A 16254-nucleotide genomic window follows, 5' to 3' on the forward strand; every position below is an offset into this window, starting at 1 on the left:
AGCTGTGACAACATGTTGTCCTTTTGTATGTTCCTGCTGGCTGGAGCCTTGATGTCTTTAGTGATTAGCCAATGCAGACCCTCACAGAATGAACTTGCTAACCTGGGGGAAACACTCCTTTGAAAAACTTTCAAGTAGTGTATTGATGAATGTACACCACCTCCCTGAGACAAACTGTATGACTTGCCCCTATTTAGCAGGCTGGTAGTTAACGTCTAGTCACTAAAGTGAACCTCAGCACTAACCGTTCTTCCTTCTAATATCCTGCTAGGAAATTTTATCCCTTATGAGCAAGGTGAGGAGACTAACTGTTAACTTGGTGTCCTTTTAGATTATACATCCAAAAACTGACGATCAAAGAAATCGATTGCAAGAAGCTTGCAAAGACATCCTGCTGTTTAAGAACCTGGATCCGGTAAGATAAAATCTCAATAGTAGCAACGGTTTTTTTTTTTTTCAGTGTCTGTGTGGAGAACGGTGCAGGATCTTGGATATTTCACCCTCTTTACAACCTAACATCACCCAGGGCGATGTAAAGGCCCCACTGCAGATGTCTGCACAGGAAGTGGGTTGTGTTCTAGGAGCTGGGGAGGTCACTCCTGTCATAGCAAGGAGTGAGCGCCTGTTTGTCGGCGGAAGGCTTCTCATCCCTCAAGGTTCCTTGCTGCAAACACAGCCCTGAGAAGTGGCCCAGGTGAAGAGAGGTTAAGACTTTGCATTCTTCGCCCACTCAACAGGAACACGTAGGGATGTGCAGGGCCCATGGGGGAATGCCTCTTTCACCTGTCAGTAATAGTCATTATTTTAATGTATGACTTTCATATTATACATATTTTTAAAGGAAAGTTTTACTTGGCTTTAAAGGTAGAGGGATTTTTTTTCTTTGTAAAGATTTTGAAATCTCTCGTCTTTGGTTTGGGGTGTATTTCTAGAGTGACCGTACTGTTCAGCCTTTGCCCTTCACCCTGACCTAAATGCTGTGCTTCCTTCATCATGGATTCTGCTTATTCACTGCTATATGGTCCTTTGGGAAAGAGCCCCTGCTGCCATGTTCCCCATGTGAAACCTGAGTCAACTTTGGTAACTTAGCTCGATTCTTTTTTCGGTCAAACTCAACACCTTAATAGTTTTCAGATTGATGCCCTAGAGAAGAGCGCATTAATCAAGACCCATTCTTGAGGTCTTTTGAAAAAGGCCATTTTTATAAAGAGGAAAGTACTGCTTTATACAGTGTCTTCTATGCTGGGTCATATTATACCCTGAAATTATTTTTAAAAGCTCTTTTGTTTCTAATACCATTTATGTTAATGTTATGTCCTCCAGGATCACAGATTATATTGTGTGACTTTGGAGATTTTATTTTAGGGCCACATAATACAAGTTTTGTCCACTTTGATCCACGTCCTCTAGAGTTATCACCAAGTCTGCAAAACTAGGAGCTCTAAAGAAAGGGTTGCTGGTGGTTCTCTCTCATAATGGAAGAATAAGAAATGGGATTAAGATAGAAAATTTAGGAATTTCGTTTATGAATGGAAAATCTTCCTGGTAGTATTAAATAGTATTAAATAGTAGAATAAGTGACTAAAAGGAACTTGTGAAATTTTGATGGGCTTCCAAGTAATCTCAGATTTCATTTATCTAGAATGATAATGATTCTGTGAAATAAAGGACATGAGACTATGATCTCTAATGATCTCCCACCAGAATGAGACCAAATAATTATTAGTGGAAAGATACAACTTTATGTGTGTGTATAAGATGATAATTTTGCTATTGGAACTAAACTAAGTGTTTAATTCTTTTGCTTCAGATACACACAGAAGGCAGCTATGAAATTAATCCTTAGTTTTATCCTTAGGGGTAGGCTTCAGCCAAGAAGGTTCTCTATTTTCAGGCCAGAGCTTTGCGTGGGAGAATTTCAGGGTCACCAAAAACAGTGCTTCTCAAGCTTTAATATGCCTATATATCATCAGAGGATCTTGTTAAAAATGCAGATTCCGGTTGAGTAGATCGGTAGTGGAGCCTGAGAGTCTGCATTTCTCACAAGGTCCCAGGTGATGGCAACGCTGTCAGCCCACAACCATACTTTGAGTAGGAAGGACCAGAGCCCACTGTGAAAATGTTCGAGGTCAGTATTTTGGTACTACCATATGTTATTTTGTTTGCGTGCTTCCCTATTCAATTCAACCAGTATTTTAATGCTTCAGCAGTGACCGAACAGTGATCTTGTGGAGTCAAACACTAAGTGATGAAAAGGCATGAGTGAAATCACTGCCAGTTATAATTTCCTGGCATGCTGCCTATTCTATTCCATCCTCTAAATTAAATTGATTTTTCTTGCCGCTTCAACTTTAACTCTTTTAAAGCATTGTGAAAATTTTGGTTGCATTTAAAATAATTAAAAAAAAACTTTTTCTGGTATATTCTGGCAGGGAGCATCTTTAATTAAAATGGTTATTTTTATAAACATAGGCATTTTTTAAGCCTTTTTTTTAGATTTCGCTGCTCTGATGAAGGTCTTCTATATATATTTTAAAGGTCACAGTTCATAGGGACAAAAAAGAAAAAGCCCGTTGATGAAATTACCAAGTTCATAAGTTATCATTATTGAATGTTTTATAGGGAGGAAGTAAATATATTTACATAGCTGTTTCCAAAAGATCTTTTTTTGAATTTGAGCTCATGCCATCTTGATTTATTTCCCTAGGATCTTAAATCCTTCTATGAATGATACAGAATATAAATAAGTAACAATTAACTCTTCTCAGCAAATAACCACCTGGAATAAGAAATTTATCCCCAAACATAACAGATTGAAGATTTTAAGTTAAGTTCATATTTTAAGCAGCTTTCTAGTTTTTTATCATATACATTTTTTGTCATAACCCAAATGCATTTAAATTGAATTATATATTCCACTTATATAATCTGCCTATCATATGGCAGCTCCTTTCAGGTCAATTCCTTGACCAACAACTGTGTTCCAGGGCCTGTATGAAGGCGTAGGATGCCACAAAAATACTTAGACATGGTTCTTGTGCTCTTGGAACTTATCATTTAGTGAAGGATTCAAATACACATATAAAGCAATTTGGTAAAGTATGATAAATGCTGTAATACGGTCAGGGCGCTATGAGAGGATGAGGGTCTCTCAGCCCCACGTGAGGATCCAGGAAGCTGGAGAGGCCACCTGAGACGAGCCTCAGAAAATGAGTCGGAAATCGCCAGTTGAACGAAAAGCACAGAGCGCGTTAACGCTGGAGTCTAAAGTGGAAGACATCCAGTGGTGGGGCTCAGATGTGCGCGCCGTGTCAGGGAGGAGCACCGTAGCAGTGGACACACACTATAGGCAGTAGCATTTTAAGCAGAGAAAGTAACAGTCAGGTGTGTCTGAGGTCACTATGGTGGCAGGGTAGGGCGTGGAGTTAAAGGCGAGAGACGGATAGGTCAGGAACAAAGGAAAGGAGCTCAGTGAGGAGACCGCACCGCCCTCCGTGCCAGGAAGTGGATCCAGGAAAGAGCCATACTGCGGTCCAGGGAGAAGAAACGCGCCCAACTAAGGAGGAGGGGGGAAGGGATGGTTTCATAAAATACTCAGGACGAGCAGAAGTTGGTACCTGCTGACTGAATGAATGGAGACCTGACAGGAATAGTCTCGGGTGACCCCCAGTGTCTGGCAGCGGAGGTGGTGCCTTTTCCTGAAATGGAAAGACTTGGAGGGAGGCAGGGGAAGCCGTAATTACTAACCAGCAAGAAGAACAGTCTTGGCTCTGCATCCACTGTCCCACTTGACTTTCCTAACGGCGTTGTTTAGCTTGAAAGTCTAGCACCTCCTAGACCTCAGAACAGTTTTCCTTGGAGTTCTGTATATTCATACATTGAGCACAGCATTTATAATTATTAACCTCTTTGAAGATATTCTTTTCATGAATATTTTAATGCTCGACTCAGTAGGCCATTTTTCTTCTGAAATATTTCTAATTTTAGGCAAACTGAAATAATCTTCTTATGCTATACGATAGGCCCTTTCATTAATGGAGAGTAAATTGTTGTTTTTTAAGGGAGTCAAAGCCCTTTTACTGAGCTCAGTCTCTAATTTACATTCTGTAGGCGAATAACATGTGGATTTCCTACAGTAGCTGTCAGTCACGGAGATAAGCCTCTGCATATTAAATACTTCCTATGTTCTTTTCACTCTGTGCATAATTATGGGGAAATTACATTTTGATTGACTAGAACAGACACCTGTCACATAGAGAAGTTCTAAAAGAAATAGATGTTCTGTATTTTATCAGGGATTACTTTTTCATTTATCCATGTACAAAGTCTTAAGCTTGATAATGTTTTAAAATGCAGCTAATTCCAAGATAAGAAAAAAAAATTACTATAGCACTATATTTCATCTTTTTCTCCACTTGACATTCAGGGCTAGAGCTAGCTAATCAATAAAGCTGATAGTCCCCCTTCATCTGCTCTAAACGAGTTGAAATATAAATAATAAGCAAAATAAAATATTAGTAAACCATGTAATCAAACTTCCTAATTTTGATAGGTGACCGTATGTTGCCTGGGTTGATCAACTCCCAGTTAGCACCACATCGAGAAGGCACTGTCTTACTGCCCCTCCATTGGCTTCATCTTCAGCCCTGGCTGCTGTTTCACACATAGGTGCTAGAGATCACATGGGGACCCAGGGTGGGGATGAAAGCCACATCCTGCAAACCCATCACCATCTTTCTTAAAGTTTTTCTTACCCACATAAAGATGTAATGTTATATTCTCTGTTTAAATGGAGAGTTTGGTTTTGTAATTAATTAAAAAATTTAAATCAGTATGCTAGAATTTACAAAAATTCAAAAGGAACAAAAGAGTAGTCAGTGGAAGGAGATCTCCCTTCCATCCCTGTCTCCCAGCAATCCAGTTTCTCAGGAGCCAAGTTCTTTTAGCACTATCATGCATATTTTTCTAGGGTTACCCTATGTATATACAAGTATATTCTTTTTAAAATTTTGGTGGCAGCAAACTCTACACGTAGAGTTCTTGCCCAGTTCTTTTTTTTTTTCTAACAGTTTATCTGTATCTATAGAGTTTTCATATTCTTTCTTAAAATTATTTTTATCAGTATTTATTTTTATAAAAGTTTAAATTGGTAGCATTTATGTATTATAAAGCTAAACCATGAAAACACATTGCATTTTGCTGTTGTCTAATGTATTAACATTGTATATACAAGAAGAGGCACCCCACATAATATTGAAAAAGAAGAACAAAGTTGAAGGACTCACACTTGCCAATGTCAAAACTTTTACCTCAAAGCTGCAGTAATCAAAACAGTGTGTTACTGGCATAGGGATAGACACACAGAACAATGGAATAGCGTTGAGAGTCGAGAAACAAACCCATACATCTATGGCCATTTGATTTCAACAAAAATGCCAAGATCATTCACTGGGGAAAGAATAGTCTTTTCAATAAATGGTGCTGGGATAGCTGGGTATCCACACACAAAAGAACAAGGTTAGACTCCTACTTCACACCAAGTACAAGAATTAACTCAAGGGCTTCCCTGGTGGCGCAGTGGTTGAGAGTCCACCTGCCGGTGCAGGGGACACGGGTTCGTGCCCAGGTCCGGGAAGATCCCACATGCCGCAGAGCAGCTGGGCCCGTGAGCCATGGCCGCTGAGCCTGTGCGTCCGGAGCCTGTGCTCCACAACGGGAGAGGCCACAACACTGAGAGGCCCGCGTATCGCAAAAAAAAAAAAAAAAGAATTAACTCAAAATGGATCAGAGACCTAAATGTAAGCTGTAAAACTATAAAACTCTTAGAAGAGCTTTATAGAAGGGCCTCGTATTCAGAATATAGAAAGAACACTTAGAACTCAACCACAAAAGGATAGACAACCCAACTTTAAAATGTGCAGAGTTCTTAAATAATAGACATTTCTCTAGAGAAGATATACAGATAACCAATAAGCACATGAAAAGATTCTCAGCATGGTTAGTCACTAGGGAAATTCAAGTCAGAACCACAGTGAAATACTACTTCACCCCCACTAGGATGGGTATCGTTTTTTTAAAAAGGAAAATAACAGGTGTTGGCAAGGATGTGGAGAAATCGGAACCTGGTATGTCGCTGGTGGTAAAGTAAAATGGTCCAGGCACTGTGGAAAACAGCTTGGCCGTTTCTCAAAACGTTAAACATAGAATTACCATATGACTCAGCAATTTCACTCCCAGGTATAGATCTAAAATAATTGAAACAGGTGTGCCAATAAATACTTGTATATGAATGTTCATAGTCGCACTATTCACAATAGCCAAAAGGCGGAAAGAACCCAAGTGTCCATCGACAGGTGAATGGGTAAGTAAATTGTGGTGTGTGTTCATATATATATATATAGTGGAATATTATTCATCTGTAAAAAGGAATGAAGTATGATACATGCTATAACATTAGATGAACCTTGAAAACATTATAATGAATGAAGTAAGCCAGACACAAAAGATCAGATATTGTGTGATTCTATTATATGAAATATCCAGAATAGGTAAATCCATAGAGACAGAAAACATATTGGTGGCTGCCAGGGCCTAGTGGGAGGGGAGAATGGGGGATGACTGCTTAATGGGTGCACGGTTTCCTTTTGCGGAAATGTTTTGAAAGTAGGTACAGGTGGTGGTTGCACAACTTTGTGGCCACTCGTCCACTTTAAAATGGTTAATTTTATGTGACATGAAATTTTACTTCCTAAAAAATGTATATATAATCCATCCGAACATGTTGATTTACTTTAGTTTTAAGATTTAATGGTTAGAGCACACTTTAAGGATGAGTTTGGGATTCACATATACACACTACTATATATAAAATAGATAATCAACAAGGACCTACTATATAGCACAGGGAACTATATTCAATATCTTGTAATTACCGATAAGGGGAAAAAAATCTGAAATGTATGTGTAGAACTGTATCACTTTGCTGTACACCTGAAACTAACACAACACTGTAAATCAACTATACTTCAATTCTAAAAAATGGTTTCAAAAAATCAACTGTGGGCTTCCCTGGTGGCGCGGTGGTTGAGAGTCCGCCTGCCGATGCAGGGGACACGGGTTCGTGCCCCGATCCGGGAAGGTCCCACATGCCGTGGAGCGGCTGGGCCCATGAGCCATGGCCACTGAGCCTGCCTGTGCTCCCCAACTGGAGAGGCCACAACAGCGAGAGGCCCGCGTACCACACACACACAAAAAAAATCAACTGTTTACAGAATCGATCAATGAAGCACCTCCTCAAAAATCCCTGGCTTGGGCTTCCCTGGTGGCGCAGTGGTTGAGAGTCCACCTGCCGATGCAGGGGACACGGGTTCGTGCCCCGGTCCAGGAAGATCCCACATGCGGCGGAGCGGCTGGGCCCGTGAGCCATGGCCACTGAGCCTGCGCGTCCGGAGCCTGTGCTCTGCAACGGGAGAGGCCACAACAGTGAGAGGCCCGCGTACCGCAAAAAAAAAAAAAAAAAAAAAAAATCCCTGGCTTCCAGAAAACAGTTTGAAAACCACTGAGCCCTTTTGACAGCATGTGGAAGGTGGGGAGCCTGTCTTGACAGGAACAGGGAGCCCATCTCTTTGCCCTGTCACTGCTAGACAGCTGTCCTTCTTAGGCAGGTCTTTACATTGTTCCAAAATCTCCAGAAACTTCCACCCAGCAGTCCCAGTCCTGGCCTCTGGAATCACCGACATCATCATTGTGGCTGCAGATAGCATGTGTTCGCTGAAGTTCCTCCTACAGCAGGGTTTCACATTTCCTGATTGCCCTTCTTTGAGTGTTCTCGTGCTTGTCAGCAACTCCAATAAAAGATAGGGATCCTAAAATCCATACTTTTTTTATAGCTGCATAGCTTTCCAGTGCATGGATGTATCAAACTTATTTATCCAGAGCCCTGTAGATAAACTTGGGTTTTCAGTTCTTTGCTATTACAATGCACATTTTGCAGTGAAGAATGCCCAGGCACATGTCATTTCACAAATGTGTTATAGAATAACTTCCTAGACAAGGAATAGTGAGGTGACGGGTAGCGCGTTTGAAATGATACCGACTGTTGACAGCGCGCCCTCTGAGACCCGTTCCCATCAGCCATCTGCTGGAGGAACCCTCCTTCCCACACCATCTCCACCAGTGTGTTAGTCTAACACTTTTATCTTTCTGAATCTGGCAGGTGAAAAAGGGTATCTCCTTTCAATTTTGATTTGCATTCCTCTTTATTTTGGAAGAAGTTGAACATCTTCTTGTGTTTTTAAGAGCTCCTTCCCCCTTTTCTGGAAGCTTTGCAGGTCAGGTCTGTATCTTTGATGTTCTAAAACCACACTGTCGTGTGGGTGTGGAGGTTCTGGTCCTTGATTGTGCCGGGCCCTTGAGTGAGCCCTTTCAGTATGAAAACTAACATCCTGTGGTTCTGGAAAATTCATCCCATATTTCTTTGATTATTTTCTCCCCTCTGTTATCTCTAATATCACTTTGTCTGGAACTTCTGTCTTTTCATCTGTCGACTTTCTTTGAAGTTTTTATTTTAATTTACCTTCTTAGTTCTTTTACAAGAAAATTCTGTAATGGGGGGTACATGTTACACATTTGTCAAAACTCACCAAGTGTACAGCACCGCACCAAGGGCGAACCCAGATGTCAGCTGCGGACTTTGTGTGATAATGATGGCAGTGTAGGTTCATCACTTGTAATAAATGTACCTTCTGGTGGGGATGCTGACAGTAGGGGAGAGGCTGGGTGGAGGCAGGGGGTTTATGAGAACTCTTTATGCTTTTTGCTCCGTTTTGCTGTGAACCTAAAACTGCTCTCAAAAATAAAATATTTAAAAGGAAGAAAAAATTTTGGTAATCATATTTTCAGTTTTCAACTTACCCATTTTTCTCTGGCTCTTTTTCTAAATATCCTGTTTTTCATCTCATGGATATAACATTGTCTTGAACATCTCTGGGTATACAAAGTAGAACTTTCTTGAAAGCTCATCACTGTTCTTGAATTTTCTAGCTCATTTGGTGTTATACTGCTGTTTATCTTAGTCTTGTAGGCTACCAGAGGGGCCACGGAAAGCTGATGTGGAGCCCTGAATAAGTATGGCAGGGCTGTCCACCAGTGTCCTGCTGGTTGAGTGACGGGGCCAGCTGTTAACATGGGGGAACCCCTCATCCCAGCAAGTGAAGGTCCTTGTTCCAGGGCACCAATCTTCACAGTAGCTGTTCTAGTTCTCTCTTATATTTAGTTTCTCCCAAGAACCTGACTCTGATCTTTTGTCTGGGAAGAATTGGGGTTAATATTTGGTTGCCAGGTGTTCAGTGTTCAGGGTTGAGGCATTTGGAAGGAAGGTGTCAACTGATCGTGGAGGATTTTGAATCAGTCTACCTGTTTCAGCTGTGTCTCAGTCCTGTTCTGACCGGACCGGTGTTTCCATCTGGAACCTCTGGAGCTCTGATAGGTGGTCAGTCCCTCCACACTGCAGGCCCACCTGCCCTTCTCTGGGCTGCATGCTGTCTCTGCCCCCATTTAACTTCCCTTTGCTCTATAAATCTCTCCTCCAGTTTCCCCTTCCCATTCTCATGGTTGTGGAGTTGTACCTTGATAGTCTCTATGAAATGTTAATGGCGTCTCAAAAAGAAGAGAATCACAGGTGGTCTGTTTGTGCTCTGATCCAGAATATTTTGTTTCTTCAACCTGTGTTTTACACTTGCATCTTTTTCCCCCTCTAATCTGTCTTCAGCTCCTTAATTTGTTTATAATAGTAATTGATTTTGGCCTGGGAGTGACTTGAAGCCTTCTTATGACTTCTGACTTTTCTGTTACTGTGCCCCATACTGTTTCTCCATATCCATTTGTTTTTAACTATTCAAAGGTTTTTGAATTGTTCCTGTATTTGTTCTGAGGAAAGATTTCTTTTGCCTCCTAGTTGATTCTCACTAGCCAAGGTTTATCCTTAAGCGTTGACAAGCACACTTCAGCAGAATAAAAATTTTTTAATAGCTGTTGACTGATAGGTTTGATGTTTCTGGCTTCAGTTTTAATAAATCTGTCCTAGGGAGGTATATGGTTGCTTCTTGAAGAGAACCTTAGTGACAAAAGATAGTGATGGGATATTGGCTACAATCTTTTTTGGTTTTGCTTTTGTTGGTTAGGTTTCTATTTTGTTTTTAGTGCTAAACCAAGAAGGATTGGAGTCAGGATTTAAATTCGCTAAATATTTAGGTAATCTCTATATAAATTCTAGTGATGACTAAAATAGGGAAGTTTTTTAAAAGTTTAGGTATCTTTAAAAGACATTTCCAGTAGTTCTTTATTAACTTGATCATTTTAGTTGCTAAGGTTATATTTCACAAGGTATATATGATGGCTTGGTGGTTAATTTTTCATATTAAAGTGGTAATAGTTGCAAATATTCTGAAATAGACTAATAATTACTTTTATTCAGGTACTGAATATGAGAGTAAATATATAATCATCTGGTTTGTATGTGGTGAGGAGGACTATTCTGTGTATTTTTTTTTTTTTTTTTGCGGTACGCGGGCCTCTCACTGTTGCGGCCTCTCCCGTTGCGGAGCACAGGCTCCGGACGCGCAGGCTCAGCAGCCATGGCTCACGGGCCCAGCCGCTCTGCGGCATGTGGGATCTCGCCAGACCAGGGCACGAACTTGTGTCCCCTGCATCGGCAGGCGGACTCTCAACCACTGCGCCACCAGGGAAGCCCTCTGTGTATTTTTTTTGACAAGACTTAATGGCAGTGATGATATTTCCATTTCTTTGAGCTTGTTGACAGAAGTATAAGCTAATTATGGTTCTTTAAATATAAAGCTAAACATGTTCTAGATAAACCAAGATTGTCTTTTCTTTTTTGAAAAATAGGAGCAGATGTCTCAAGTATTAGATGCCATGTTTGAAAAATTGGTCAAAGAAGGGGAACATGTAATTGATCAAGGTGATGATGGCGACAACTTTTATGTAATTGATAGGTAAGTTTTGTGTAACTTCACTGCTGAAAGGTAATGAACCTTTTGTGGAAATCTCAGTGGCTATTATAACGCCTGACAGATTAATGTATGATAATTGCTATTGCCTCTTTACCCTTATTCCTGTGTAACTGGCCCTACACACCTACAGTGAACCCATGCAGTGAAACCATGCTACATCATGGAAAGAGGCATAGTGTGTGGAAGACTGGTGACTTTTGGTTAATCTAGAAATCCATCATTTACTGGGAGCCTCCTCATTTGTTAACTTCTAACTGAGAGGTAGTGATGCCTGTTCCAGAGTTAGAGATGGCTGTTACTCTGAGAATAGCAGCATAATACAACATCTGGGATATTGAGTCCGTATAACTCAATCTGTTATTATGTTTTCTAAAAAGTTTCTCCTGTTATTACTTAATGAAGTAAAACATGCTAATGGTTTAAAAGATTCAGGTATTTCAGAGGGGCCTAAGGTGAAAAGTTAGTCTCTCTTCCTACTGCTTTAGCATCATCTAATCAGCAGAGGGAGTAGTTTGCGTGTCTTTCCAGAAATTGTTTATGCATTATTATGTCTGTCTATTAAAAACTCTGTAGAGAAGTTATTTAAGTGAGAAGGCCCACGTTTATATTGAAAATCTAATTTCAGAAAATTTAAGTTGTGCTTGACTTCATCAAAGAGCAGTGTGCTTTTCAGATGCAGAGAACAAACGTATGGACACCAAGGTGGGGACAGCGGGGTGGCTGGGGGGGATGAACTGGGAGATTGGGATTGACATGTACACACTGATGTGTATAAAATAGATAACTAATAAGAACCTGCTGTATCAAAAAGTAAAATTAAATTAAAATCAGCTCTAAAAAATTAAAATAAAATTAAAATTAAAATAAAATAAAAAAAGAACAGTGTGCTTTTAGCAATACTTAGGTAACAGCCCTAAGATGTAAAAGGTGTGCAGCCTGGACTGAGTCTTCATTTCTGCACTTCTGTGACATGGTGATGAGGTGTTGATGAGACGTTTGGATTCCCCAAGCACCCCACCACCACCAACGCCCGCCCTGTTTGCACGGAACACATCATCTCCCAGCCTGATCTGTCGGATTACATTTGCTTCTCTGGGCCAAGTTGTGTTCTACTCTGAGGCTCCACGGAAAATCACACCCCCTGCCCCCGTCTGCTTAGCCCTTGTTCCCTGATCTGGGCTCTGTGGGTGGTACCTTTCATGCATCAGTAGCACATGCTCTCTGAGTCCCTCAGTCCCTCACCCCTAAGTCCGTGGCGACCCGGGAGAGCTGCACTAGCCAGGGCTGGGGCTGGACTCGATGATTTTAGAATTGTCCCACATGTAAATTAAAGTCATGATTCTGGTACCATTAACAGCTTTCATCAACGAAACACCTCAGAAATTCACTCAGCTGTTTAATCGTATAGAATTGTAGGGGTCTATGCGAACCCCAAAGGTAGTACAGGAATAATTTTCTTTTAGTAGGTATTTTGACTATAAAAACGCCCTACATTTGTATATAGCACCTTCCCTTTTCAGTTAGATCCTCGTCACCCTTGCGACAGGTGACAACTTTCAGGCCCACAGAAGTGATGCGAGTCGACGAAGTTCACCCAGATGATGAGTGTGGAGCCGACCCAGCGTCTGGGTCTCTTGGCCACTGTGTGTGCTCTTTTCATGACTCTGCCCTGCTCAGGGCTTCCCGTTCTCAGGGGAGAAATCTATATGAAAATGCAGCACATGGTATTTTAGCAGATTTTTAGACTGATACGATTTCAACTGGACCAGTAGCTCACTATACTTCTCGTCAACCCAGTTGTTGTCTATTTTATCCTATTCAAAGTAGAAAACATAGAAAACAGTTTTAGTGCAAACGTGTAAAGAGTATAAATAGAGAAATTAATCTATACTTGAAAAATAACTATTCATGAAACAAATTCCAGGGGGTATCCGTGAAACAGCCATTCTAGCCATGAATTATATTAAAAGCCAGTTATTCTTATTCATGAATATCTTTTGTCTCTAATATCTTATGTGTTTGCTTCTGTGGTATCTTCACCATTCGTAATCCTTTCTTAATCTTAAAAGCACTCCCTGTTTTGTCTTTGCTAGAGTTTAGCCAACAGAATAAAGCCAAAGAATTTCTCCCGTCTGCCCTCACAGGTGTTTCAGCAAGCCTTGAAACCGTGTTCTCTGATAAGATACAGTACATGGAAAAACAGTTCTCCACAAGAAGAATGCAGTTTCCAGAAATACAGGATCTGGATAATATGCAGCGCAGTGACTGTTTTACTTGCCTAGAAAAAGAAACCCAATTAAAAGATAAGCACAGAAAGACTATAAAAAGACCAGGATCACATATTTAGCCTGAATTTCCGCCACTTTTAGATTGTGGGGTCGGTCTAACATGAAGGGCCAGATTGTATAAAGAGCCACAGAGTAAATTTTGCAGGCCTTCTGGGCCATGAGGTCTCTGTTGCAGCTACTCAGCTCTGTTGTCATAGCACAAGTCAGCTACAGAGAATGCAGAAACCACCGGTGTGTCTGTCTTTCCAAGAAAACTTGATTTACGGAAGCAGGCAGCCAGTCTTGGGCCTCAGCTTGCCGACCCCTCCTGTAGATTATAAAGGACCCTGTGAGTGCTGTACAGCCGTGCCTGACCAGATTGTTAGAGCTCTGTTCTTTTTAAAACTTATTTTCTTCTGATCTCAAAAGTAAGACGTATTCGTTTTAGAAACAAAAACTCTTTAATTACGTAGTGAATGTCCCTAGAATCCTCCACAGTTCTTATACTCAGAGATGACTGCAGTCAGCAGATTCGCACGCATTCCTTCAGATGGTTGTCTTTGCACATTGCATTTGGTTTGCAGTCTTAGTTATATTTTTATCATTTATTTCAATACCTTCAATATTTGTTGTTTAGTCTCATTTGCCCCAGACGATGAGACAACAGACACATGGGTGGGCCTTACCCTCGTCCCGTGGATGGTCTCTTCTTCCTGCTTGTCTGGAACTGGTGGTGTCTTTTTCACATATTGATGCCCTTTTATTCCTTGTTGTCATTAGAGGGGAAAGGAAACTAAGAGCCCATCCTCAGCTGTCACCCTTGGGTGTGTCCTACGTCTCAGGGAGGACCCCTGTTGCCTTACTGTGCCTGCGGAAGGCTCCCAGTGCACCCAGCCAGCTCCTTCCTGCTTCTCCCCGATGTAAAGACCTCTTCAAGGATGTAGAAGAAGCTGGGGGCAGTGGCGGATCCGGGAGGAAACTGAATGGCTGGGCCAGGGCGCTCTTCACCCTTCTAGACATTTAAAATTTTAACTGGGTGAATGTGGTACGATGTCCCAGCAATAAGACTAAGCAATAAATGATTTTTTTAAAAAAAGAATGAGGTGGTATTTCCCAGGGCTCATGTTTTATCGTGATGAGATTTTACTTGAATTACTTTTACGTCTTCTTTTTCACATGTGCAACAGAGGAACATTTGATATCTACGTGAAATGTGATGGTGTTGGAAGGTGTGTTGGCAACTATGACAATCGTGGGAGTTTTGGCGAACTGGCCTTAATGTACAATACGCCCAGAGCAGCTACAATCACTGCTACCTCTCCCGGTGCTCTGTGGGGCTTGGTGAGTGAAGTATTTATTTGACCTGAATGTCATTTGTAAAAATCATTATGACAGAAGCCAGGTGGCTACAGTATTTTAGTTCTACTAGGTAGATTTATTTGGGATCATCATCAGTCATCAGGGAATTTATTAAGCAACTACTAGATGCTGAACTATTGGGCACTAGGACTGTGCTGAGTTAAATCTTCATGTTTATTTCCCAAATTGAGTCAGGAGTTTAACCTACTGGCCATGGGAAAGACACTCAGATCCAAAATATTCCTCTTTTACCCACTCTTAAAAACCAACCAGCCACACAAACAAAGGCTTCAGTGCTGTTTTTTCAGATAGCTATCTGTGGTAAATATTATCATCTGTGGTTCCCAGAGTACGGGCCCCTGACCTGTAGCATCTCTATCACCTGGGAACTTGCTAGAAATGCAAATTGACGCCCCACTTACTGATTCAGGCCCGTTGACTCAGAAACTCTGGCAATGGGGCCCAGCAGTCTGTGTTTGAGCAAGCCCACTGGGTGATTCTCATGCATGCTTGAGAAACCACTATAAACTGAGTCTCTCCATGCTGTATAAATTGATTGGTAACAACTTTGCATTGCCAAGCAGCTGTGTGGAGAAAAAATACTTGGTGCCTGTGCTTCTCACGTGGATGCACATCAGAATTTCTTGGAGGTGTTAAAAATAAAATTCTCTTACCTAGACCCTACCACAGACAAATCAGACTCTCAGGGTGGGGACTCTCTGACCTGGGCTTTTAAACAAAATTTCTTAATGGTGCTGTTTCTACAAGACTTAAAAGTTGGTTTAAAGACATTTGGGGGACTTCCCTGGCAGTCCAGTGGCCAAGACTCCATGCTCCCAGTGCAGGGGGCCCGGGTTCAATCCCTGGTTAGGGAACCAGATGCTGCATGCCACAACTAAGAGTTCACATGCTGCAACTAAAGACCCCTGCACACCGCAACTAAAGATCCCACATGCTGCAACGAAGATCCCATGTGCCGCAACTAAGACCCGGCACAGCCAAGTAAATAAATATTTAAAAAACAAAAACATTTGGGTTGTGGGGGAGGGAGATTCTTTTCATAGATGATCTTAGGATGCAGAGTAGCCGACCCAAGGCAAGCTGATTCTGGACTGTGTTTAATCTGCTGCTTAGGGATCACCTGGGAATCCAGTTAAAATGCAGATTCAGATTCACCGGGTCTGGGATGAGGCCTGTGATTCTGCATTTCTCACCAGCTCCCAGGAGACACCAGTGGCTGCCGGTTCCCAGAACACCCTTTAAACAGCCCTGGTGTAAAGGGAGTGTTGACAGTACTTGTATTTCCTTTTAAAATTGTTGAAAACATCCCATCCTGTAGTTTTGACATGTGTTTACTCGTTATTTCTCTCAAATCCTTTTGTGGAAGGAGACCAGGTTGAAGTAACAGGAAGTTTGCTAACAATCTCCTTCCCGAGGACGGTAGCTTCAGAGAAGTTACACATTCAGTCACCACTCAGCCTTTGACTCCGACGCGGATCCAGCTGATAAAAATAGCTCTTGATCAGAGAAACAAGACATATTGTGCATTTCTTCTTCTTAGACCCTGGCAGTTGCTGTTTACTTATTTAAAATGTGAT

The 16254-nt window shown here is 41.4% G+C and overlaps 1 protein-coding gene across 2 annotated transcripts in view; it reads left to right on the forward strand.

The window, feature by feature from the left end:
* The window catches only part of PRKAR2B (protein kinase cAMP-dependent type II regulatory subunit beta), a 114172-nt gene that overhangs the window by 78392 nt on the left and 19526 nt on the right, over positions 1 to 16254 (forward strand). For both annotated transcript variants that reach the window (XM_081243894.1, XM_081243895.1), the window contains exons 4-6: positions 332 to 415; positions 10906 to 11012; positions 14485 to 14638. In XM_081243894.1, the coding sequence (XP_081100020.1) occupies positions 332 to 415; positions 10906 to 11012; positions 14485 to 14638 (345 nt within the window). The remainder of the gene's footprint in view (positions 1 to 331; positions 416 to 10905; positions 11013 to 14484; positions 14639 to 16254) is intronic.

Source organism: Mesoplodon bidens, assembly GCF_964165515.1.
Source record: "Mesoplodon bidens genome assembly, chromosome: 9".
Taxonomy (NCBI): domain Eukaryota; kingdom Metazoa; phylum Chordata; class Mammalia; order Artiodactyla; family Ziphiidae; genus Mesoplodon; species Mesoplodon bidens.